The 24,731-nt window shown below is 42.2% G+C and overlaps 1 protein-coding gene across 2 annotated transcripts in view; it reads right to left on the bottom strand.

The window, feature by feature from the left end:
* Positions 1-24,520, bottom strand: part of LOC135509022 (cytoskeleton-associated protein 5-A-like) — a 40,113-nt gene extending 15,593 nt beyond the window's left edge. For both annotated transcript variants that reach the window (XM_064929312.1, XM_064929313.1), the window contains exons 1-29: positions 24,402-24,520; positions 22,910-23,006; positions 22,140-22,333; positions 21,240-21,446; positions 20,932-21,103; positions 20,547-20,679; positions 19,986-20,086; positions 19,725-19,838; positions 19,496-19,600; positions 19,300-19,389; positions 18,731-18,895; positions 18,405-18,533; positions 14,355-14,519; positions 13,829-13,927; positions 13,479-13,589; positions 12,503-12,595; positions 12,099-12,284; positions 11,016-11,110; positions 10,660-10,843; positions 7,616-7,758; positions 7,243-7,417; positions 6,956-7,069; positions 6,603-6,731; positions 6,198-6,392; positions 5,534-5,666; positions 3,037-3,137; positions 2,051-2,173; positions 1,418-1,570; positions 915-1,118 (exon numbers count right to left, since the gene is read on the bottom strand). In XM_064929312.1, the coding sequence (XP_064785384.1) occupies positions 915-1,118; positions 1,418-1,570; positions 2,051-2,173; positions 3,037-3,137; positions 5,534-5,666; positions 6,198-6,392; positions 6,603-6,731; positions 6,956-7,069; positions 7,243-7,417; positions 7,616-7,758; positions 10,660-10,843; positions 11,016-11,110; positions 12,099-12,284; positions 12,503-12,595; positions 13,479-13,589; positions 13,829-13,927; positions 14,355-14,519; positions 18,405-18,533; positions 18,731-18,895; positions 19,300-19,389; positions 19,496-19,600; positions 19,725-19,838; positions 19,986-20,086; positions 20,547-20,679; positions 20,932-21,103; positions 21,240-21,446; positions 22,140-22,333; positions 22,910-22,966 (3,870 nt within the window). In that variant the 5' untranslated portion in view covers positions 22,967-23,006; positions 24,402-24,520. The remainder of the gene's footprint in view (positions 1-914; positions 1,119-1,417; positions 1,571-2,050; positions 2,174-3,036; positions 3,138-5,533; positions 5,667-6,197; positions 6,393-6,602; positions 6,732-6,955; positions 7,070-7,242; positions 7,418-7,615; positions 7,759-10,659; positions 10,844-11,015; positions 11,111-12,098; positions 12,285-12,502; positions 12,596-13,478; positions 13,590-13,828; positions 13,928-14,354; positions 14,520-18,404; positions 18,534-18,730; positions 18,896-19,299; positions 19,390-19,495; positions 19,601-19,724; positions 19,839-19,985; positions 20,087-20,546; positions 20,680-20,931; positions 21,104-21,239; positions 21,447-22,139; positions 22,334-22,909; positions 23,007-24,401) is intronic.
* Positions 24,521-24,731: the final 211 nt, after the last annotated feature.

Raw genomic sequence — 24,731 nt, 5'->3', positions numbered from 1 at the left:
CAATGAGGTTTGTACAGTAAGCTATAGGCCCAATACATCATCACTGCATATTGGCTATGCTTGAATTACCCTGTCATTGTTCTTCACAGACCATTAAGAAATTATATTTCAAAATTGTTGGTATATGATCACACTGGTAATATATGTGTTGTATTACTTTTGAGGCACAGCAGAGAGAGCATAATAATTAGCTTTTTTTCATTTTACTGGACTGATGGCCTGCATCTGATGGTCAGTCAGAGGGGACACAGTCTTCCAGCTGATGACGAAACTGAAGTCGCACTGCATTATTTCTGCCTCATGCACCAACTTACAAAGTTGCTCCTATGACCAGAGAAAGTGAAATATTCCTTGATATTAAAAAAGAAACAAGCTGCTAATAATAACAGTGCAAGCTTATGGGAACACTTTCCTATACTCATACTTTACAGCTGCACTGCTGGTTTTAGCACGAGTGGAAGTAGGGAGAATACACGTTGTTATGTGTAACAACTTAAACATGAACTTACTCATAAAAACAGTAGCTATTTGCTGTATTCATTGAGTCGCTAGTCATGGTTTTAAAGGTTTAGAAAACTCACAGTATCAACTGCTGTGTGTTCGAGGCTTCTTTCATAGCCTACAGCTTGAGGAAACTGTACAGACACGGTGATCTGAGCACTTTGCTTCCTAGGCCTGCCGGGTTTGCAGAGTTCTACTTTCAGGCACATGAAATGGTTCATAATGGGAATAACTTTCTTTCCAGGCACTAGGGCTGCTGAATCAAGTGCACCAACCGCCAACAGCGCAACCCCCCCCCAAAAAAAGGAACGCAAGGCTTTATCGTTGTTTTTTTACAGAAATGTTTAGTGACCGACTACGAATGCCTTGGAGATCGACCAGTTGGTGACCACTGAGGTAGGGGAATGACTTACTTTGAGGATGAGGTAGGGAATGAAGGAGGAGGCCTCGTATTCATTGAGGTGGTAGTTCTCTCTGCTCAGTGTGGGGAAGAGCTGCTTGAGGTACTCCAGCACCTTCATCAGCACAGTGCTGTTGGTCTCAAAGAAACGTAGCGTGAACCACTTCAGGATCAGGTCCAAGCAGCTGACTGTGCCCTCAAGCTCATCCTCCATTCGCTACAGAGTGGAAACATGAGATTGTAGTCAGTCAAGTAAACAAGCAACTCCCTTAGGTTTCTAAGAAACACTAATGGTTTTGGTCTAAGAGAAACTAAAAAACGAGATTTGATTTTTGAAGCCTTTTCACTCTTCAGACTCAAACAAAAGTATGTAGAGAGTGCAGGTCTCTATTGCTAAAGAAATTTCATCTCAGTAACACACACCTGTATAAATAAAGGTTCAAGAAAAAAGAAAACGCTCAATCAAGGGCTCCATCTAATCATTAGTGCGTTTCACTGCCTCCGACGGGTTCTCACCTCTCCCATGACCCCGATAGCCTTGACCTGGCGTTGGAAGTCAGAAGCATGGAAGAGCTCGTCCTGGAGCCATCTGGCGAAGCTGGTGGACATCTGAGTCTTTAGCTGATCCACGTACTCATCTCGCGGGGTCTGGAAGTTCCACTTCAACACCTGCATCACAAGTTAGATGATTATCATTAGTCAAGAACTATCAAATCAGCATTCTTATTCACAAGTTATTTCTTGTTCAGCAAGAAAGGTTTTCAAAGTAAATAAGAAAGTTAAATTATTTTCCGGGTTAAATAAAATGATAAAATAAAACAATATTTCCCTTTACACTTTTGCAGGGCTCCCTTGCAAAAGAGACTTTGCTCACAATGGGACTTCAAGCTTAAATAAAGAGTTAAAAATGTCTTGCTCAGAAAACAGTCTTATCCTGGGCACCCAGAAAACACTGTCAGGGAGCAGATGAAACATGACTGTCCTTTATAGCAACCTCTGGCTTGCATCTCCACTGCACAATTTATTTAGATGTTTTATTTACTCTTTATTTAACCATAGAAGTCACATTGAGATGTACATATCTTTTTCAAGTGATTACAAAGAGACACCTCCCACACTCCTTTTATCAAAAGGTCAAAGGGGACGTGCCTTCAGCCCTTTCTCTTCCTTTATCCTCTGCTCCTTGCCATTGGGGACCAGGATGAAGATGACACCAGACCGGTCCTCCTCATCCTTGGCCTTCGTGACCGGGGCCTTCTTCCCAAGCACACCCTGAAGACGGGACGGGGGAGAGAGATGGGGAGGTTTACAAGACAAAGCACAGAAATTTCATCATCATTACAAGATCCAAAGGTAGATAAAAGCTAAAGGGTTGTGCTCAGAATATGCGGTAGAGGTTTAAAAGACAGAAACATTACTACAACATGTAAAGCTATATATAAAAGCTGTAAAACCCACGTATAGCGTGGTCAGACAAAGGTTAAGACAACACCATCCTCTTCATAATGTAAAGAGCTTTGTGATTTCAGTCTGTAAATGAAAAAGCGCTACACATAAACTATATTCTTAACCAAAATACAAAGATGAATATAGAGCTAGATTTAAAAGTCTTAGATATTGTGCAACGCCTTGGACAGAGCGCAGTGCCTCAACACCCGACGCAAGGCTCCACCCAGTTAGTCATTCCTGAGTCACACATTAGTAGCACAGAGGTGCTTGAATCCGAACATGTACCTGCTGGCTGCGAGGCTTCCCCTTTGTAAGTCTTTTAGGACTACTGACTCTATCTTTATACGAGCTCGCAACAGATTCCTGGGGGCCGCTCTATTAAATGCAAAATGAAATATCAACTTCACAGAGAGAAAAGCTGGCACATTGTAGGAGTTTGGTTTCCCGAGAGCTGAAAGAGACGGGACTGAAATGAGACGGGACTGAAATGAGACGGGACTGAAATGAGACGGGACTGAAATGAGACGGGACTGAAATGATATTTTCATGACATTGGCAAGTAAAATTCCCAGGGACTGGAGATGAACATTATCAGTCCAACTGTATGTGGAACAATGCATCAAATGTAACTACATGGTCCCTGTCAAATACATTTAATACAAAAGAAAAGCTGAATAAACGCACACCTTTTTGGCTGCTCCAGGCTTCACCACTTTCTTAGACTTAGTCTCAGGCTCAGGATCATCATCATCATAGTCATCAATGACAGGTTTAGGTTTAGACGGACCTGCACAAAAAACAACAGTGGTCAGGAAGTTCTCTCTCTCTCTCTCTCTCTCTCCACACTTATATAAATTAATAAAACATATCTTACAAGACAGGTTATGAGTCCAAGGGAGCTAGGTGGTGTCAGAGGAAAGCCCCAAGAAATTGTCAACGACTACAGCCACCCAAGTCATACACTGTCCTCTCTGCCACAGCACAGCAAGCTGTACAGGAGCGCCAAGTCTGGGACTAAAAAGCTCCTGAACAGCTTCCACCCCCAAGCCATAAGACTGTTGAAAAGTTTATCAAATGGCCACCCAGACTATTTGCATTGCTCCTCCACCCCACCTTTTTTTGGCACTGGCTCTATGCAGACTCACTTGACTCTATAACATTCTATAACATACTACAACACGCACACGTTCAAAATGTCCTTGTTTTTGAAAGAAAAGCACATTTTTTTGTTCCTTAAAATATCAAATTGATCAGAAATACAGTATAGACATTGTTAAAGTACTAAATGGCTATCATAGCTGGAAACGGCAGATTAAACTTTCTTTTAATTGAATATCTACATAGGTGTACAGAGGCCCATTATCAGCAACATTTACATTTAAGTCCAGAGCGACTTACAAATTGGTGAATTCACCTTATGACATCCAGTGGAGCAGCCACTTTACAATAGTGCATCTAAATCATTTAAGGGGGGGGGTGAGAAGGATTACTTTATCCTATCCTAGGTATTCCTTAAAGAGGTGGGGTTTCAGGTGTCTCCGGAAGGTGGTGATTGACTCCGCTGTCCTGGCGTCGCAACCATCACTCCTGTGTTCCAATGGCACGTTGTGTTAGCTAATCCAAGTTTATAATTTTAAAAAGGTTAATTGATCATTAGAAAACCCTTTTGCAATTATGTTAGCACAGCTGAAAACTGTTGTGCTGACTGATTTTAAAGAAGCAATAAATCTGTCCTTCTTTAGACAAGTCCTCAACTTGCAGCTTCATTAAATAGTACCCCCAAAACACCGGTATCAACATTAACAGTGAAAAGGCAGAGTTCCTCTGTCCAGTGTCTGTGTTCTTTTGCCCATCTTAATCTTTTCTTTTTATTGGCCAGTCTGAGATATGGCTTTTTCTTTGCAACTCTGCTTAGAAGGCCAGCATCCCAGAGTCGCCTCTTCACTGTTGAGACTGATGTTTTGCAGGTACTATTTAATGAAGCTGCCAATTGAGGACTTGTGAGGCATCTGTTTCTCAAACTAGACACTAATGTACTTGTCCTCTTGCTCAGTTGTGCACCGGGGTCTCCCACTCTTTCTATTCTGGTTAGAGCCAGTTTGAGCTGTTCTGTGAAGGGAGTAGTACACAGCGTTGTACGAGATATTCAGTTTCTTGGCAATTTCTCACATGGAATAGCCTTCATTTCTCAGAACAAGAATAGACTGACGAGTTTCAGAAGAAAGTTCTTTGTTTCTGGCCATTTTGAGCCTGTAATCGAACCCACAAATGCTGATGCTCCAGATACTCAACTAGTCTAAAGAAGGACAGATTTATTGCTTCTTTAAAATCAGTCAGCACAAGTTTTCAGCTGTGCTAACATAATTGCAAAAGGGTTTTCTAATGATCAATTGGCCTTTTAAAATGATACACTTGGATTAGCTAACACAACGTGCCATTGGAACACAGGAGTGATGGTTGCTGATAAGGGGCCTCTGTACGACCATGTAGATATTCCATTAAAAATCAGCCGCTTCAAGCTACAATAGTCATTTACAACATTAACAAGGTCTACACTGTATTTCTGATCAATTTGATGTTATTTTAAAGGGACTTTTTTTTGTTGCTTTTCTTTCAAAAAACAAGGAAATTTCTAAGTGACCCCAAACTTTTGAACGATAGTACACACACACACTGCTACTCTGTTTATCTACCCTGATTGCCTAGTCACTTTTACCCCTACCTACATGTTACCTCAATTACCTCGTAACCCTTGACTCAGTACTCCTTGTATATAGCCTTATTATTTTATTGCGTGACCATTTCCTTTTTTCCTTCTTATTTGCCAAAAATGTTTATTTTTTTACATTTTAATTCTGCATGGTTGGGAAAGGGCTCGTAAGTAAGCATTTCACGGTATAGTCCTCACGCATGTTACAAATACCATTTGAATGGATTATTGCTCAAGATTAGAACACTGGAAAGATTGATCCCCCTGGCTGACATTACTTAGTTGGTGTAGCACATGATAAGAAATGTACTGGTGGTTGACATTGTGTCGCAAGTGACACCTTATTCCCTACACAGTGCACTACTTTTGATCAGACATCTATGGACTCTGGTCAAAAGTAGTGCACTTAATAGGGTGCAATTGGGGATGAACTCTCATCCATCATTCAGACAGTAACGGAGAGGCAAGCCAACCTGACTTTGAAGCGGGGGCGCCGCCGCTGCTAGACTTGGCTGCGCCAGCTTTGCCAGGTGGTGGAGCAGGCTTGGCTGGCATCACTGCCCGGGCCTTCTCCAGCAGGGCAGACACTGGCTCCTTGGAGGCCGGCTGCAGGGAGAGGAAGACATGGACACACAGAGTCAGATGACAGAACAACAATACCCCAGCCCATTGTCTTCCGAGTCACTACCCAATAACAATACCCCAGCCCATTGTCTTCCGAGTCACTACCCAATAACAATACCCCAGCCCATTGTCTTCCGAGTCACTACCCAATAACAATACCCCAGCCCATTGTCTTCCGAGTCACTACCCAATAACAATACCCCAGCCCATTGTGTTCACACAGATGGCGTCATTCTAACGCGAGTGTTGCCATGAACCACTGCACTAAGACAATGTACTCTAGCCTCAAAATCCAGACTGAATTAAGCTCGGTTTTCCTTTATGTATTAGTAATTCAAATTATACTCTACCATCTACTGTAATTCAACTGTTTTCAAAAGCTATCCAATGAACTTGATAGCTTTTATATTTTAGCCAAGTTCTCTTTAATTTAGCCTGTCCTAGTCATCTCTTCCATCCATAACCCACCTTGAGTTAACGTGTCTAAGTCATCTCCTCCATGGCATAATATACCTTCAGTTTGCCAGTGGCCTTCAACATCTTCTCATAGCCCAGGTGCATCATGAAGGTGGGCAGGGCGTCCTGGGCCTTCTTCCTCACATCTCCGTTGCGGTCCTCCAGACAAATGAACAGGTAGGGCACACACAGCATCAGGTCGGAGGGCACCGTACGCATGGTGGGGAGCTTCTCTGCCAGCCAGCCCAGCACCTGGGGAGAGGGGGGTTACATGGGTTTTTCTCAAACATGGTTGGAGGTATTATGTTTCCCCCTTTTTTAACAGTCCAAACGCCCCCAATGAATCCACACAATACCCATGACACAGCCATCTAACCACATTGTCAGTACACATTACGCCAGCTACAAGAGGTAGGCTTTAACAGAGATTCTAAGAGTTGACCTGAAGGGCTGTGTTTGTACCTCCTGCCTGAGGAAAGGGTTCTCCCTCTTGAGCTCTTCAGAAAGGTCCTCTCCCTCCAGCCAGTCCTTCATGCCGGTCTGTTCTACCCAGGCCTGCAGGGTTGTCATGGCAGCAGCACGCACATTGGTCTACAGGGGAGGAGGGGACACAGAGCGCCAACGCCATTATTCCCTCAATCCAACAGAGTGTGACAAGTGATTCTGACAACTCTACACTAGTCTATCAATGGTATGAGATTATTATGAGTGTAATATGTATGCACTATATAATACAGTATACTACGCTCTATCACATTAATCCTAATGTCTACCTATGCCTTTGTGTAGGTACTTTAGAGTATGATAGTCTTTACCTTACTGTCTCCCAGTACAGTGATGATGGGCATGCCCAGGCTCTTAACATGTTGTTTCAGAGCTGGGCCCATCGCTACGGCTATTTGTTGAAGAATAGTCAGGGTTTGCTGGCACTGGGGAGAGACATAATTCCATGTCAGAAATACCTACAATATGGCAGGACATCTATAAATGATGGTTGCACTGATACTCCAATATCCTGGAGAAAAACAGATCGCTTAGGATCTCTAAAACATAGATTTTTTTTAATGTCATGGTATCTGTCAGAACAGAGTCAATTTCTTACCAGGATCTTGTTGGAGTCGTTGAGTCGGCCCTTCAGTGCCATGGGCAGCTCTCCTATACTGGGCTGGATGAACTTGGCCTCAGAGATGACCGCTGCCACCTCATCCAGACCTTCCTTACGGATCTTCCAGTTCTTATCAGCCATCTTATCCACCATGTCTTGTGTGATCTTATCACTGACAGGAGATGAAGAAAATAGATTCATAAGGTGAAATGGCTAAACCATTTAACATCAAAACCAAAATAGTCCAAGTACTATAGGGCTTTTCACACTGAGCCAGATGAGCCAAACCAATCCAAGCAGGACCACCACACTTGTTGAAAATGTGGAACAGTGCTGAGAAGGAGCGGTGAGGTAGTGTGTGAATTCAAACCTGACGTCAGATCTAGGTAGCAGATCCATGATGTCAGGTGCTCCTCCTCCATCCTCCTCTTGTTCGTCTGCCTCCTCACCGTCATCCTCTGCTCCTCCTTTCTTGGTTCCTCTGAACGCAGCCGGAGGAGACTGGCCTTGCATCTGAAGAGGCAAAAGCAGCAATCTCAGTCACATTGGAAAATATATATACCTGTGCATATAAACATATCTTATATGCCTTCCTGACACCAATCTTATGTTAATCTCAGTTAAACCATAAAGAAAATATTGCGTAATTTGGTCCGATCCTCAATTAGGTTTGGGGGGGGGGGGATTAGAAATTTAGATTTCTGGTCTTGCGAAGTCTCCACTAGGGATGCAAATTTCAGTCAATTTTGCTGCCGACTAACTGACCCTCAACAAACGGTTACATTTTTAAAAAAATAAGTAAAATGACGTGACCAACAGAAAATACTATCAGAGATCTGCAAACACAAGATGTTTATGTTTCCACCCTAACAATGGCAAGGCGGGATGGCAGGTGACATAGAAATCACACTTTGGCAAGAATGAAACCTCTCGCTTCGCTTCTTCCTCCCTGATACATACAAGCATACAAGGACTGGATATTTTTCATGAATAGCAAGTCTATCATCTTACAGTCAAAAAAGCGATAGCCTATTACTGAACAAGCAACTGCTGTAATGAAGCAGCTAATTAATAGAATTCACGGAAAACAGTTATTTCACAGAAAACACCGTTCTAAATTACACACCTAGCGGTGAGCAGTTTCATGTGAGAGACGGAAATCTCCATTAGAAACGTAGAAAAGGGGGGAATCTAATAGCAACTAGTATAATGGGTTGCTAATATGACTAGGATTGTGCCTTTGGCTTCTGGACAACAAAAGTAAGTGAATATGAAATCAAATAGAACAGGAGAGAAATGCTGGTTAAAAACTTAAGGCTAGGGGGCAGTATTTCGGAAGTTCGGATGACTGACATGCCCAAAGTAAACTGCCTGTTACTCAGGGCCAGAAGCTAGGATACGAATATAATTGGTAGCATTGGATAGAAAACTCTGATGTTTCTAAAACGGTTAAAATAATGTCTGTGGGTATAACAGAACTGATATGGCAGGCGAAAACCCAGATTTCTTGTTTTTTCCAATTGCTTGTCATTCAAATGCTTGTCTTGCAGTTCCTATGGCTTCCACTAGATGTCAACAGTATTTAGAAAGGGTTTCAGGCTTGTTTTTTGAAAAATTAGTAGTTGTAGTTTTTCAAGATGGCACTCATTTGGACTGTAGTCTTGTGGCGCGCGTGGATGAGGGCGTGCACTTCGTTATTTACCACCGGTATTGAGCATACTACATTCAGTCTTAAATTGTATTGTTTATTTACATATTAGGGTACCTGAGGATTGATTAGAAACATTGTTTGACTTGTTTGGACGAAGTTTACCGGTAACTTTTGGGATTCCTTTGTCGAACGAGTGGAACACTGAATCAAACGCGCCAACTAAACTGACTTTTTTTGGGATATAAAGGACTTCATCGAACAAAATGACCATTTGTTGTGTAGCTGGGACCCTTGGGATTGCAAACAGAGGAAGATCTTCAAAGGTAAGTGATTTATTTTAATCACTATTTCTGATTTTTGTGATGCCTCTGCTGGTTTGGAAAATGTTTTTAATGCTGGTATATGCAGAGCGCTGTCCTCAGATAATCACATGGTATGCTTACGCCGTAAAGCCTTTTTGAAATCTGACAAAGCGGTTGGATTAACAAGAAGTTAAGCTTTTAAACGATGCACAACACTTGTATTTTCATGAATGTTTAATATTACGGTTTTTGTATTTTGAATTTCACACTCTGCAATTTCACCAGATGTTGTCGAGGTGGGGCTCTAGCATCCCACCCAGCCCAAAGAGGTTTTAATGGCATAAGGAAGTCTTTAGAAAATAACTGCCTGAAAGCTTCTATGGATGGATTTTCACAAGGCTATTTTACTTCAAAGTAAGACGTCCAGCTCGCCTTACACTACCCTGCCTCCAGCTCGCCTTACACTACCCTGCCTCCAGCTCGCCTTACACTACCCTGCCTCCAGCTCGCCTTACACTACCCTGCCTCCAGCTCGCCTTACACTACCCTGCCTCCAGCTCGCCTTACGCTACCCTGCCTCCAGCTCGCCTTACACTACCCTGCCTCCAGCTCGCCTTACACTACCCTGCCTCCAGCTCGCCTTACACTACCCTGCCTCCAGCTCGCATTGACAAGTGGGTGATGTGCTGATAGTCAACAGTAAATAGTCTATAGCCTATGCACCCTTAAGGCAAATGGGTGCGCATCACCAAAAAACAAAAAAAATAGGGGGTATCGTGGACACCAAAGTTAACACGCGAATGCATTTAGAATTGTTATTTGTTGCCAATGACTGGGCTTATAAAAGCAGGTTTCACTCCAGTAACCTACAGGCCTTTTAAGGAGCTACTCTCGTGCTAACTGACAGGTGGTAGGCTATTCAGCTCCTCAAACTAGGGTCTGTATGCTGTGATAAATGAAATGCATGACGACTAACAAAAATACATACACACCAATTTAATTCCACAAAATTAGGAAAATAACCTATAGACCATTAAGCATGTATTTTTTGGCAGCTAACCGATTAACATCACCCTTGCAAAATAAAAACAGTCCCACCCCCCTGATAATTCCGTCTGTTTTTAACCAGGCTGGATATCCCCACCCCCAGTTGAACCACTGCCTTCGCCCAAACCCAATTCGTCAAAAATAACCAGTGACGAAAACACAAACACTGAACTAATTCTGCTCGTTATCTCATGCAGCCTGAAGCCTGATGACAGATCGACGGTACCAGTATGTTTAAATAGTCTGTTCACAAGAGATTCATCTTATGTAGACCGAACAGATCAAAGTTGAAATAAAACCTCGAGCTACCAATTTCAAAGCGAGGCCAGTCATTAGGAAGAAGGAAAAAAAGACATTCATCAAATACTATATTGTTTACTTCACTCAACATGCTGCTCACATGTTTTTCCCTACCTTTTCAAACTCATCATCTATCTGTTTCAGCAGGGCAGGTTTCTCATCCTCGAAGAACATGCGTAGAGGAGCTCCCATGTACAGGTACATGACTCCTAGGAGGGAGATGGCTGCTGTCCGCACCGCAGGGTTGGTCGCTCCCAACGCCGTCTTGACGTTGTTGATGAAACCCTTCACATTGATGCTGCAGGGGATACACATTATCATAAATGTTTATAACACAAAGCATTTTACCTGCAGACTTGTGTTACCATAATGATGTGGTGAATTAAAATATCTAAATCATAGGACAGCGAAGGCTTTGATACTGTTATTGGTAGATGAATACACCTCCAATAATGGAAAGCAAGACTAACCCAGTAAATCCAAATTCCTTCATGGCGTTAGACAACCAGTTGAGGGTTTCAGCTTGATTTTTTGGATTCTTCTGTGCAAAAACCATGGAGACCACCTGAGGGATGAAGCACATTAGTGAACAACTACGCGATGTCCATGAAAGCCCTGGGAACGTCCTAGAAAAGGTCCTGACATGGTCCTCAGTGAAGTCCTGGGAACGTACAGGGAACTACACAAAGGTCCCACAGAGAATGTTCCCTTCGGACCATCAGGCAACGTTCTTAGAGAAAGTGGAATCATATCTATAAACCAGTAATCCTCTTTCATGTTGTCTGCCTTGAACCCTATCCCAGTCAAATCATTACAGACCAGGCCAGGGACCGGTTGAAAGAAATAAAACAGGCCCATGACTGAATCTTAAGAGGATCTCAGTTTGATTGGATGGGGCCAAGTTAAACTCCCTTTCATGTAAGAAAGTAATGACCATCATCATGCTTTTAGGGAAAAGCAGGGTTCTCCCCTCTTTAAAAAAAAAAATCTAAAGCCAAAACTGCTTTCAAAATATTTGCAAAAACCTTTCAAAAGTGTTCTCACAATTGCATTAAAATAGTTGTGCACTGACTGCTTGTCAGAATACACGTTTCCCCTCTTATGGCTCTCACGACTTGAACCTTGAGGAATATTTACCTTGCATAGAACACACCTCAACTAGCAGACAAGGTCATAGCTCAACTATGGGGCTGTCTGATTTAGTTTCATTAACACCGTTACATGGCAAAGATAGTAGCACTGGAAAGTTCTAAAGTATCAGCTTTGAATGACTTTGCCAGCAACTACAGTAGGCTAGACACTGCTGTCTGAGTTGAGCGCCACTTAATGATATATATCAGAACGTCATCAACAATCCTGCATGTCAGTTCAGTGCACACATTTTAACAGAAAAATGAAATATATATTTTGTAGAACAGACATATGACATACTAATCTCCAAACCAGTCCTGGGACCCCTGTGATATTTATCTTACCTGTGTTCTCAGTCTTGTTCTTTTCATTCAAAAACAGACTAACAGAACAGCAGTGTCATAAACAAAGTGACAACAGACCTGTTCAGCAGTCCAGGGAAGGGAGCAGGCCTCGGCAGTAGCAGTCAGGCCTTCCTTAGCTTTACCCCCACACTTCACATCTCCTATCTTATCAACCAAGCCGTCCAGCACCACGAAGGCAGACGTCTTGGAGAAGGAGCCCTTCTGGGCTATCAGACCCACAATGTGGAGCTTCATCTGCATCACCTGAACAAACCCATGAGCTAAAAGTCAGTTATGAAGACAGAGCCATGTGGGTGGATCCATCTAGTGAATATGTTTTCTTTCTACACACATCCAAAATAATGACAGGAGCTGGACAAAAACAAGGTCCAATACCAAAAAAAGGGACTGTCCACTAAAATATATACTTGTTTGTGATACTTCCATTTTATCTGTAAGTGTTTAAAGTTGGTATACTGTACTTGGAAGTTAGTCTCTTTCCAGCCTGGTTTCTTGGCCAGCATCCTGACCAGAGCCTGACATGGCATCTCAATCTTGTCCATCTGCTCCACAGCCTGATGACAATCACATGAAAGAACATAGCATAAGATAACAGTAAATGACGCCGCCACTTAAAGTATGTCTCTAACCTATTTACACATGTAAAGTCAGGTTAGAGCTAAAAAAAAAAATAAAAAAAAGGTTTTATATGCCAGTTGAGGCAAAAAAATACATTGGAATTCAGATGACAATACCGTTATGTTGTATGGAGCATGTTCATGATATGAGCAAAGGCACAGAATTAAATAGAACACAAATGTATCTTATTCTGAGGTACAGTCCATTTGGAAAGTATGACTTTATCCACATTGTTACGTCACAGCCTTATATTCTAAAATGGACCAAATCGTTCCCCCAATCTACACACAATACCCCATAATGACAAAGCTAAAACTATTTGTACATAACTACTGTACATAGCTATCTATAATTTAGCGCAAACAACTACCTCTTCCCCTACTGCATTTATTTATTTTGCTCCTTTGCACCGCATTATTCCTATTTCTACATTCTTCCACTGCAAATCTACCATTCCAGTGTTTTACTTGCTATATTGTATTTACTTTGCCACCATGGCCTTTTTTTCCCCCTTTACCTCCCTTATCTCACCTCATTTGCTCACATTGTATATAGACTCATTTTTCTACGGTATGTTTGTTTTACTCCATGTGTAACTGTGTGATGTATGTGTCGAACTGCGTTGCTTTATCTTGGCCAGGTCGCAATTGTAAATGAAACTTGCCTACCTGGTTAAATAAAGGTGAAATAAATCAATTGAATCCATTTTAGAATAAGGCTGTAACAAAACGTGGAAAAGGGGAAGAGGTCTGAATACTTTCTGAATGCACTGTATGAGCAAAAAAAGAAGTCAAACTATACAAGGTCAAAACTAGTTACCTTCTGAAACTCCTCCATGCTGGCCAGTCTCTCCTTCCAGTTAGCAGAGTCCAGCAGCTGCATGCAGGAGGCAGGGAGCACCGCGGCCGACTTCTCCTCACATACCTCAATCTAGAGGACACAGACAGAAGAACGCACTCAATTTAATGAAAATAGTAAAAACTCCCTAGAAAGAAGAAACCTAGAGAGGAACCGGGGTCAGAGGGCCAGAACCAACCATAGAGACGACTGCTTCACTCATGTTGAAACAGATCACTAAAGCATCAAAAACACAACTGAGTATTCCTACGGTGAAATGGCTGCACATTACAATCTGCGAAACAGCCGTGAAACGTTATGAGCCAACTTACCGATAACTCTGTCTCTATGAATTCCTTTGTTTCAGGAACTTTCTTTCCTTTGGCACTCAGAGCAGAGGCACATTTCCCTTTCTTAGGAGGTCCACCAGACTGCAAAAATAATGAAAAACACACAAAAATAACTTTTTATTAATAGTAGTTGGCCACATAATCATTGTCCGAATCCCCAATTGGCATTCATCACTCCTCACCTCTCCACCATGATAGCTGATGTATGGTGTGCGTTCCAGCACAAAATGATTGCTGTGCATCACCCAACTGGTTGCTACACATTGGTGGAGGAAGTGGTGACTTTCCCCACTTTACTATGCAAAGCGCTTTGAGCAACTACTTGAGGTGGAAAGGCGCTATATAGATGCATTATTACTACTACTACTACGGTTCCTGTGTCTCATTAGGGGCAGTGTAGTGAGCCTGGTTAATAAAACTGGAAGCCTGGGATTCACGTTGTAATGTTGTCTCAGGCCGGAGTGGCTTTATATGCATTATAATTGTATAATCAATCACCCAATCACACCTTAGCTGCTGAGGCCTTCTTGGGTGGTCCAGAGGATCTCGCTGGATTCTCAGCAGGCGGTGCTACCTTTGCAGGCGGTGCTACCTTTGCAGGCGGTGCCTTCTTCTCCGCCCCTCCACCTCCTTTCTTTCCCAGCAGTTCCACTTTATCAGCACTTTCTTTAATCTGTTCATTTAGAGATAGAGGTCAGGTCATTTCAGTTGTCGTCAACTCTTTAAACGGCTAAACTTCAAAAGGGTACAACCTCACTCACTCATAATATAACCCTTATCCAATAAAGAACTCATCTACATTGACCTCAACTAGTCTGAAGGGGTAAACTAGTTTTTCACAGGATAAGCAACACAAGATCACAATAATAAGGATACTGATAAGGAATATATATGAGAGAAAATGATAGACTGATACATATTTGACATAGACTTGCCCAGGGCTGTGGCGGTCACAAAATTGTCAGCCGGTGACATGTCAAGCAAATAACTGTCGGTCTCATGGTAATTGACATGTCAAGCAAATAACTGTCGGTCTCATGGTAATTGACATGTCAAGCAAATAACTGTCGGTCTCATGGTAATTGACATGTCAAGCAAATAACTGTCGGTCTCATGGTAATTGACATGGTAACACATTTAGCATCTCCTGGCTTCCATACAAGCCACTGATGCAGACCTTTGGAACATCTACATTTTAAATCCATTTAATATAGCCTACACCATCACAAATCCATTATTTATTTTAGGTCTAAAGAAACATGATATGAAGAAAATGTAGTCTATTTCAGAAGAACAGAATAGCATACTTTGAGTTGTGCTCATGTTAGGTCCCGATATGGCTATGACAAATGGCTGTGGCGACACTAGTTCATTTAGCAGACAACATTTGCTTAGAATTCCGTGGCATTATTTTATAATTTGAAGAATACAACTGAACAAAGCTGAATTAAAATAGAAAGGATATTTTCTCCTAATGATTTGAGGGAGTAACACATGCGGCTATTCTGTGTTGAGCGGTTAACAAAAAAAGATGTACTCCTATATGCTTAATTTAGAGTTAGTAATTTAACTTTAGTTCTACAAACGTTGGGCTATATGTTTTGATTTAATACATTTGTAATGATGACTTGAAAAGCCGCACTTCATCAGTCTCTTCACAATTTGACAAGCACTTGATAATGCCTCGAATTTCCCAACGGCATCCCTTTGTGTGGCCATAATGCACCCTAAAAAAACTTGATGGTAGGGATATCCTTGTCTCATCGAGCACTAGCGACCCCTGTGGCGGACCGGGCACAGTGCACGCTAACCAGGTCACCAGGTGCAGTGTTTCCTCTGACACATTGGTGCGGCTGGCTTCCGGGTTGGATGCGCGCTGTGTTAAGAAGAAGTGTGGCTTGGTTGGGTTGTGTGGACGCATGGCTTTCGACCTTCGTCTCTCCCGAGCCCGTACGAGAGTTGTAGTGATGAGACAAGATCGTAACTACTAACAATTGGATACCACGAAATTGTGGAGAAAAGGGGGTAAAATATATATTTTTTAAACTATTAGGCTATCACATTATAAGCGCAGCAATGCGCACACGGCAGGAAGCTATAAAGGGTGAATGTTCCATTAGCGGGAAAACACCATTATCAAAAGTGACTGCAAAATGTAAATGTAAGGCTTTTATTATAAAAAGGTGCATTTTTATGGGGAAAATTATCTTCCCCAAACTTGAAACTCATGGGCTGCTTATATGCCAGTGAGGCTTTCCTTGTGAAGAGGATTAATGTGCTGAATTCTAAGATGTTATATTTGGCCACTGTGTTTTGATAAGGTTTGTAATCACAACTGAAGGACTATGGACTAAGCTACATGAGGTGTGCGACTGATTTGAAAATGTTGCGCAAAAAAGGGCATTGTTTCTTATGCTGGGCATCATTCGCAAGTGATAATATACTGTCATATTGTCAGGTTCTAATTTCATAGTGACACTATGAAAGCTTAACCAAGTTTATTCTTCCCAGAGGATCAATAAAGCTGCATTAGACAAAAACCTTTTCACACAAGCACTGATATTTAACCCTTCCTCCTAGGCCGAGTCTCCTCCTACACATCTGTACAAACATTGTATCTTTACTGCAAGGCAGGACACTAAGTGATACGGGCCATAAACTTTTATTTCTCCCTTAACGTGACCTGACCTAGACCCCCTTCATCATTAATCCATGCCCCCCCCCCCCTTATCAATGCCTGCCACATGTGATCGGGTTCCCTGCACTCAGTACATTCCAAGCTTAGTTGCACACACTATACCTTCCTCCTACAGATAACCATTAACTTCTGGTGTAGACCCTCTAAACCACATATGTCAGAGTCAAGGCCCGCGGGCCACATCCGGCCCGCGAGAAGGTTTTTTACGGCCCCTGGGATGATCTTGATTTATTATTAGAACCGGCCCGCAGACCGCAGCAAGCCGGCAGCCCGCAGATCTTTTACACGCACCAATACTACATTTCCCACAATGCAACGGTGACGCACCGAGCAGTAGGCTGCTTCATTTCAATATTTATTGGCACAGCAGTCGTCAGCATCACAGTAAAATTAACTTTCAGATACCCATCAAAAATGGCAAAACGGAAGGTGGACACTGAGAACCGGGGTTTCAAACAAGGTGGGAGTCGGAGTATATGTTCACGGAGGTAGCTGGAAAACCTGTGTGTCTTCTGTGTGGAGAAAGTGTGGCGGTACTGAAAGAGTATAATCTGAGACGACATTATGAAACGAAACACGCGGACAAAAACAAGAATTTGGACATGGAACAAAGGCTACAAAAGGCAGAGGAATTAAAACGAGGCCTCAAATCTCGACAGGCTCTGTTCAAAAAAGCCAAATCACAAGGCCAGGCTGCTGTCAAGGCCAGTTTTATTTTGGCAGAAGAGATCGCTAAATCAGCCCGGCCATTTACGGAGGGGGATTTCATCAAAAACTGCATGATTAAAGTTTGTGACGAAGTTTGCCCAGAAAATTGCTATTATTGTTTTTTTCTTTGAAGTAAATTTAGCCCACTTTTGCTAAAATAGAAAATATAGGCTACTGATGGTGCCTTGAATACCGGTTTCTTTCATTTAATGTTCATGTTATGGGGATTTTTATATAAAGGAAATTTGTCTTTTGTGTCTGTTGAAAATTAAAGATTACTGACAGAGCCATAAGAAAATATTGCTTTATTTATCTGATCATATTGGAATATATTTGTTAGGTTTTCAGTAGGTTCAATTAGGTTCACTAGACTATATGCGTCATTTAAAAATTTTTCAATGAACATTCGAACAGTCCGGCCCTCGGCTTGTAGCTAAATTTTTTATTTGGCCCTCCGTCCATTTGACTTTGACACCCCTGCTCTAAACCATAGCACTCAATATTTCAAAAGGATACCTGATAATTAACCTTATCCCAAGTTTAGGAGTTTAGCACCCAGAATCCATCAACATATAAGTCTGAAGTTTGGATTTAGACGGGTGCATGACCATGGTCCAGTCTCCAAACAGGGGTAGCGGGGGGGAAAAAAATCATGTCATCTATGCACTTAAATAGTGAATGGAGGACACTTTTCCTGTGGTTAATTGTCATGCCAGCCAGGTAGGCTATACTCCTGTTGTAAAGATAAGCAATGTGCTTAATATTGGGAAAGTTGATAAATAAATAAATATAGTAGGGCTAGCCTATAGAAAGCTGTTGGGATCCTCCTCTTTTTAAGAGGCCATCACTCTTTTCTCACACAATTGCATAGCCTATAGAAATGTTGCACAACATGAGCTCATGGGCTCTCATGAAGTGTTAGATTAGATTTTCAAACACATTTGCATTGATGTCAGAGTGATTAGAGGGAGAATAGAGTGCTGAGTACCAGGCAGTTAGCAAGTTTGGTTGGCTACTAATGACCATCAGCAGCATTACTACTTGGAGAATCATCATTACTGTGACTAAATGGTGACGTGGAATTTGACTGCCTTCATGACTCGTGACCGCCGGTGTGGCGGTAATACGGCATCGCAACAGCCCAAGCCTCACCTTGTCAAGCTTGAGTTTATCCAGATCAGCCAGGAATGGGTTGACAGCCTTCTCACCCACCACCTTCATGGCTGTACCCAAAGCTTCATACGCAGCATCTCTCACCTCTGGGGCCGAATCATTCACTTGCTGAGAGGGTTAATCAAGAGATCAGGAGTAGGAGCATTACTCCACACACTCAATCACAAATTGGCGGACAGAGCATAATTTGAACAGAGGGCCATTTTCCCAGACACAGATGCATTTTAGTGCAGGACAACGCTTAATCTGTGTCTGGGAAACCAGCCCTGAATTTGCCTGCTTAGTAATAGGAAATGTTCAGATACCTTGAGAAATGCAGGGCAGAAAGCTTTGAGCATGCTCTTTGGCAATGTGGCTTGGGTACAGTGGCGGAAGCTTCTGGCCAGGAACAGAGAGGCCTGTTGTTTGATGGAAGGGTTCTTATTGTCCATCACCCCCAATACATCCTCACTGATATTCTGGAGAGTTGTCTGAAAAACATGGATAGCATTGTGTCAAAAACAAGACATTGAGGGCCTCCCGAGTGGCGCAGCAATCTAAGGCAGTGCTAGCGGAGTCACTATAGATTTGGCTTCAATCCCGAGCTGTGTCGCAGCCGGGAGACCCACGAGGCTGCGTATAATTGGCCCAGCATCGTCAGGGTTAGGGAAGGGTTTGGCTGTCCGGGATATCCCATTGAGCTCTAGAGACTCATGTGGCGGGCTGGGAGCATGCACTGACACGGTCGCCGGTGTTTCCTCCGACACATTGGTGTGGCTGGCTTCTGGGTTAATCAAGAAATTGAGGAACTAATCGAATTAACAACCCAAATAACACTAACAGTAATCCAAATGCAATCTATACGCATCTACACTGGATGAAACAGTATACTCACAGTAAGGAAGACTGCATCAATAGCCTCTTGCAAGGCCTGGACCACTTGAGGTTTCTTCTCTTTAAACTTTTCTAAAATTGTTGGCACCACCTTGAAAACATTGCGCATAACATATAAGTACTTATGTTTAGTCAGAAATCAAGATGTATAAAGAGACGTTCCCTTTGCCATGAGGATAGATGGCTAGTTAACTTACATGTCCTGCATATGTTCCAAACTTCTTCCGGAGCCCAGCAGCTAGTCCAGCCAAACATTTGGCTGCCAAGGTCACCAACATAACATTTGCATCTTTCCCAATAACCTGGAAAACAAGACAAGAGTTGTTCAGTAGATTTTTCATTGTCGACCGACCTACTTCCTTGAGACACATTCCATTTCCCAGGATCCCTGGCATCTCCATTAAGCAGATATGCATGTTACTGTACCTTTTTTAGTGCTCTGACCAAGTCCCCATAGTCACCGTTCTCCAATTTAGGGTTTTTAGCCAAGGTCTCCAATGCTTCTAAGGCCTCTTTCCTCTCCTGCCATTTTTTGGCCTCCTATGGTCAGAAAAAAATCAGTTAGTTGTTACAAGAAACAAAATTGCAGTGAAACTCATCATATAAAATAATTTAGACACATTCAGCATTACATCACATCCAAAGATCCAATAGGGCCTTTCCTAAAACACAAGGGCCCAAACTTACAATTTTGTCATAGAAGTCTTTAGGTAGTTTTGAGAGGATCTCTACTGGTTCCAGCAGCTCATAAGGATCAACTTGAGGTGCAGGTTCGTCATCGTCATCTCCTGAAAGAGTTTACAGACTGAGACCATCTGATATTGTAGTCCTAGACCCATCTCATTAGTAAGAGTAGTGAAGAAGAAAAAAAGACGAGGGGGATATATTGGAGACTGTTTGATGTCGACGCTTCAGCAAAAAGGCCTTTCTCAAGACCAGTTTCCATCATACGTCAATCTTCTTGTCTGTCAACAACACCTGGGCATTTAAAGTTCACTTTCACAAAGATATAAAGCATTGCACAAATTCACTCTCAAACGCCATTGATGAAGAACAATTGTTCCACAAATGGAATTAAGCTGCAGGGGGTAAAAAGCAGCCTAGTCACAGATCTGACTGTGCCATCTAGCCAACATTTCCATAAAGAGTGGGCAAGATCGCACAAACACACCGCCACCCAGGCTAGGAAAAGGGGGGGGGATAAAAAGCTTAAATACGAACATCAAAACTATTTATGAGAAAGCCTACCGTCTGCCTCGTCTCCTCCAGCCGCCTGCTGCTGTTCAAACTTGGCCTTGAGGGCCTGCTGGGAGCGGAGGAAGCGACTCTGTTTAGGGGCCGTTGTTGGCAGCTTCACCCACTCCTCTTCCAGCTCTTTCAACTGTGGAAGAAAGAGGAAGATACCCAACTGTTAGACATCCCATTCATCGGTTGTTCCGGCATTTAGGGAGACCCATACTGCACATGAGCATACAGAAACTCTGGCCACATCTCAATTTGTCTTTCCACAATTCCATGCTATAATCCTATTATTGGAGAAGGTCCAACGTCCCTCCCCACAGAACTTATTCTCCTATGTGTTTTGAGAAGGCAGAGAGGATGTGTATGAAAGCGTTCAAAAGTATCATCACACCTGAACAGAGTTGATGCCCTGGAGAGGAGGTCGCAGAGCATCCCGGATCCATTTATAGATCTCTACTGAGAGTAGTTTGGCCTCATCTCGTACTGCCTTTTCTCTCGACTCAAACTGTTTGGGCAAAACTTTCACCACTGGCTTCAGGGTAATAATCTTGGAGCCAAATTCACTGGAAATAAAATTTTAAAAAGCATGTTACATTTCAGAATTTAGGCCTATGTATGTAATGAAAATAGCAATGGTAAAAATAGAGAATTAATTGGTTGGAGAAATCTCTAGGAAAACTAAGAAATTGAACAACTCACCTAAGTGCCTTCCTTAAAGTTTCAATACAGGTGACAACAATCTTAGGGTTTTTGTTATCAAGGCCTTTGATGAGCTCGTCCTGAACCACCTCAGCCCTCTCGATCTCTATGTACATGAGGCAGATGTCGGAGCCCAGCTCTTTGGCCCTGGCTTTAGGCTGGTTAAACACTTTACTGACCACTCCAGACACCACCTCTCCTGATGTTCTGGAACACAAGCACAATACAGAGAAGAATACTTAGCCAACCATTCAAATACAAGCCGTTGAAATTATGTAAAAGATGGGATACATACTGTGGAGTGTACATCATATAACACGGGTTCGTGGAAACAATATTTAGCATTAGATACCATTGTAGAATGCAAGTGCTTGTTTTTGTATAATATGTTGTTCATAACCAGAAGCTGTCCAGGGGGTGTAAGAGGTCATCTGGAAATACCACCTTTTAGCTAAACTCAGCATCTACCAGTCATTCAATAGTGTAATCCTTGCCCAATAGGCTGCACACAATAGACGGCTATGATGTCAGACTGACTAACGCCATAAATAAATATCAGGCATCACATTTCTCCTGACTGTGTTGCAGCTTACTGGAGCTTTCCACAACAAGCCCTTATTCACACAGAGAGCAGTACCTATAACACAAAACAGAAAGCTTTCACTGGGAGACTGTTGTTATATTCACCCAAATAATTACGATGAGTCATGTATTATAATTCTATGAAATCACCTAACCTGTAGACCCAGGTTATACATTAGGCCTATTAATTAATTCTTTAAACAGTGTTTACATCAGGAGATATTCAAGTAGCCTGAAGACTGAAAACAAGTTAGGTATTACTTATTTTTACACAGTACAGTCTGTGTAGTCAGATGACAGATGTATGTTAATACTTACTTGCCAGCCAAATGAGCATTCTCAACATAAGCAAGTGCTGCCTCGAGACCCTTGAGCTGGGCCACAGCATTTGAGTCTGTCACAAACTTCTTAAGCAGGCCCAGGTATTTGCCCCATTCTGGGCTCTTCTCGTCCTCTATACGCTGGAAGAGCTTCAGGGCTTCTTCATAGCCATTTAGTCTGGCCTTCCATACCTTGGTTGGGATGAAGCAGGAGAATAGTGAGCATTGTGAGGAGAGGGAGTCAAGGTCATTTCGAGTTTATAACTAAAGGATAGGGTGATGTGATCCAGATTCTAGTTGGAATGGCAGGGTAGAGAAACAAATTTAAAATGGTCCTTCTTTGGATGTTATATTAGGCTGTTGATTGGCCTAGCATATAATCCATTGTGATTGAAGCAGTCAGTAAGGGGTTTCGATCAATTGAGAGAAACTCTGAAGTGGGATTAGAAACTATAAATCATAAGCGTTACTGGGTTTAAGTTATCCTTTTGGAAGAAGCCAATAAACCTTCTCCAGTCTAGCTCTATGCTGCTGGAAATCCAGTCTAAATTAGATTAGATGTTTTGTGGGGGAAAAAAACATGGTCAATAAAAGCTGCTCTATAAATGATTTTACAATAAGAATACTGAGTGTGCTATTGGATAACATTTTATGAAACAAAACCACTGCTGTTGAAATGCATCTAGCAAGGATTCAACACTGAGGAAAGTCAGGTTTGCTTTATAGTGTGTGTGTGTGTGTGTGTGTGTGTGTTTAAGGGGTAATCACCTTGTGTTCACACTTCTGGTCGATGGGCAACTTCATCCACTCACTGTCGTCACCCATGATGACCTCTGTGTGTTTGCCTTAGGCCTTACAAATTTAACTGTAATGGAAATATGAAAACAAAGTAGGAATGAGTGCTGGTATGTCAATAGTGCAGTCATTTCCATAGTTATCATACCAATGTGAAATTAGAAAACATGAAGCAATGTATTCATGAAAGCATCAGTATGATACTCTGGCCTACACCAATAGCACTTGTGTACAAAGTGCAGACATAATTCAGTAGAACCATTAGCTTGCCTAACGCAATGTCTGATTCAGTAGAACCATTAGCTTGCCTAACGCAATGTCTGAGCAGAGATCTAAAGACAAAACGTAGCCATTACAATACCCCGCTAGTTGTGGTTAAAATGGCTGTGCTTACAGCTCTATTTGAAAGGACAAACCATGCGATTCTCCCCTAATGCATTATCAGGAGAGAGGCTGCCTTGTCAGATTTCATATTGATCCATGCAGTTTGGGGTAAACAGCTTTAACACATGAAGTGCATATTTCGTCAACAATATGTTAGTCATCTAACGTTAGTTATCTAACTAACGTTAGCTAGCCAAATTAGTTACTTGCAAACATAACCTATATGGTTTTATTTGCAAATAGCTGAGCGATATGTAAAGATTTGCCAAAAAACATGGCAACAGAGTCTGGCAAGCTATGATATGGCAGACTGGCTGGGGCGAGTTCAATATTTTGTCTGGGTACAGTTAGATGGCTTAGCTACACTCACTAACTAGTTAAGTTAGTTACATTAGTTAACTGCGAGTCTGCGACACTAGCAAACATCGATTGAACTAGTTAGCAAAGTAATGCCAAACATAGTGTGTTCAATGATAATACAATAAACACAGCATGGCATGTTGGAAAAGGCTCCATCTTCAACACAATCCCAATAGGTTAACTAACGTTAGGCTAATGATAAACATTCCTGACAAAACCTCGCCCGCATCTAGTCTAGTTATGTTCGGGTAACATAACGAGATATATATATATATACTTCAGAATTAAGGAACACAGTTAAGCATCAATGCACAGATAGTTAGCTAACTAACGATGCTAAGCTAAGACTGTTCTCGCAAACGTCAGCTGACAACATCAACTGAAGCTAGCTAATAATGGTTAGCAACAGTAGCTAGCAACTTAGCTATATGCGCCTGTCAACACGCCCAAAACCCAATCAACCATTTGGACTATTTACAACGATACTTTCTCACCAACCAGTATAACGTGGAGTAAAATATAAGGCATGATGACATTGCATTAAGCTGGCATATGCACACAATAAGACTCAGTATTGTCTGCCACAAAGCTAATCCATCCGCGCACCACAGGGCCCATAAATCGCAGAACAATAATGTCGAAGTCTGATGGAAAACGCGGGCTCGCCTCTCAGTATGTAATAGCTAACACGCAAAACAATGAATAAAGGCCTTTTGGTTACCTGGGGGTTCTTTCTGGTAGGCAAAATGACGTTAGCTAGCTAACGTTATATAGATAGAGACGATATTTGATCATTACTCTCTGCGATATTTGAAACGCCTCCAAGGGCGGAGAGTCAGAGGGAGCTCCACAGAGAGGGGCACCGCCTCAAGCAGTCACCCTACGTCATTGCCAGTTAAACATTTAAACATGGCAACATTCAATCACAAGTATTCTGATGCCAATTCCTGCTCATAGAGCAAATTGCATATCTGCATATAGCACAAGGCATATGCATTAACATAATGTGAGCCCTGAAACTGTAAAGGTACAGACAGACAGCATGATCATG

Source organism: Oncorhynchus masou, chromosome 22, assembly GCF_036934945.1.
Source record: "Oncorhynchus masou masou isolate Uvic2021 chromosome 22, UVic_Omas_1.1, whole genome shotgun sequence".
In the NCBI taxonomy this organism is placed as follows: domain Eukaryota; kingdom Metazoa; phylum Chordata; class Actinopteri; order Salmoniformes; family Salmonidae; genus Oncorhynchus; species Oncorhynchus masou.
Note: the sequence above shows the minus strand (reverse complement) of the source record. Positions and strands in the feature narration are given on the sequence as shown.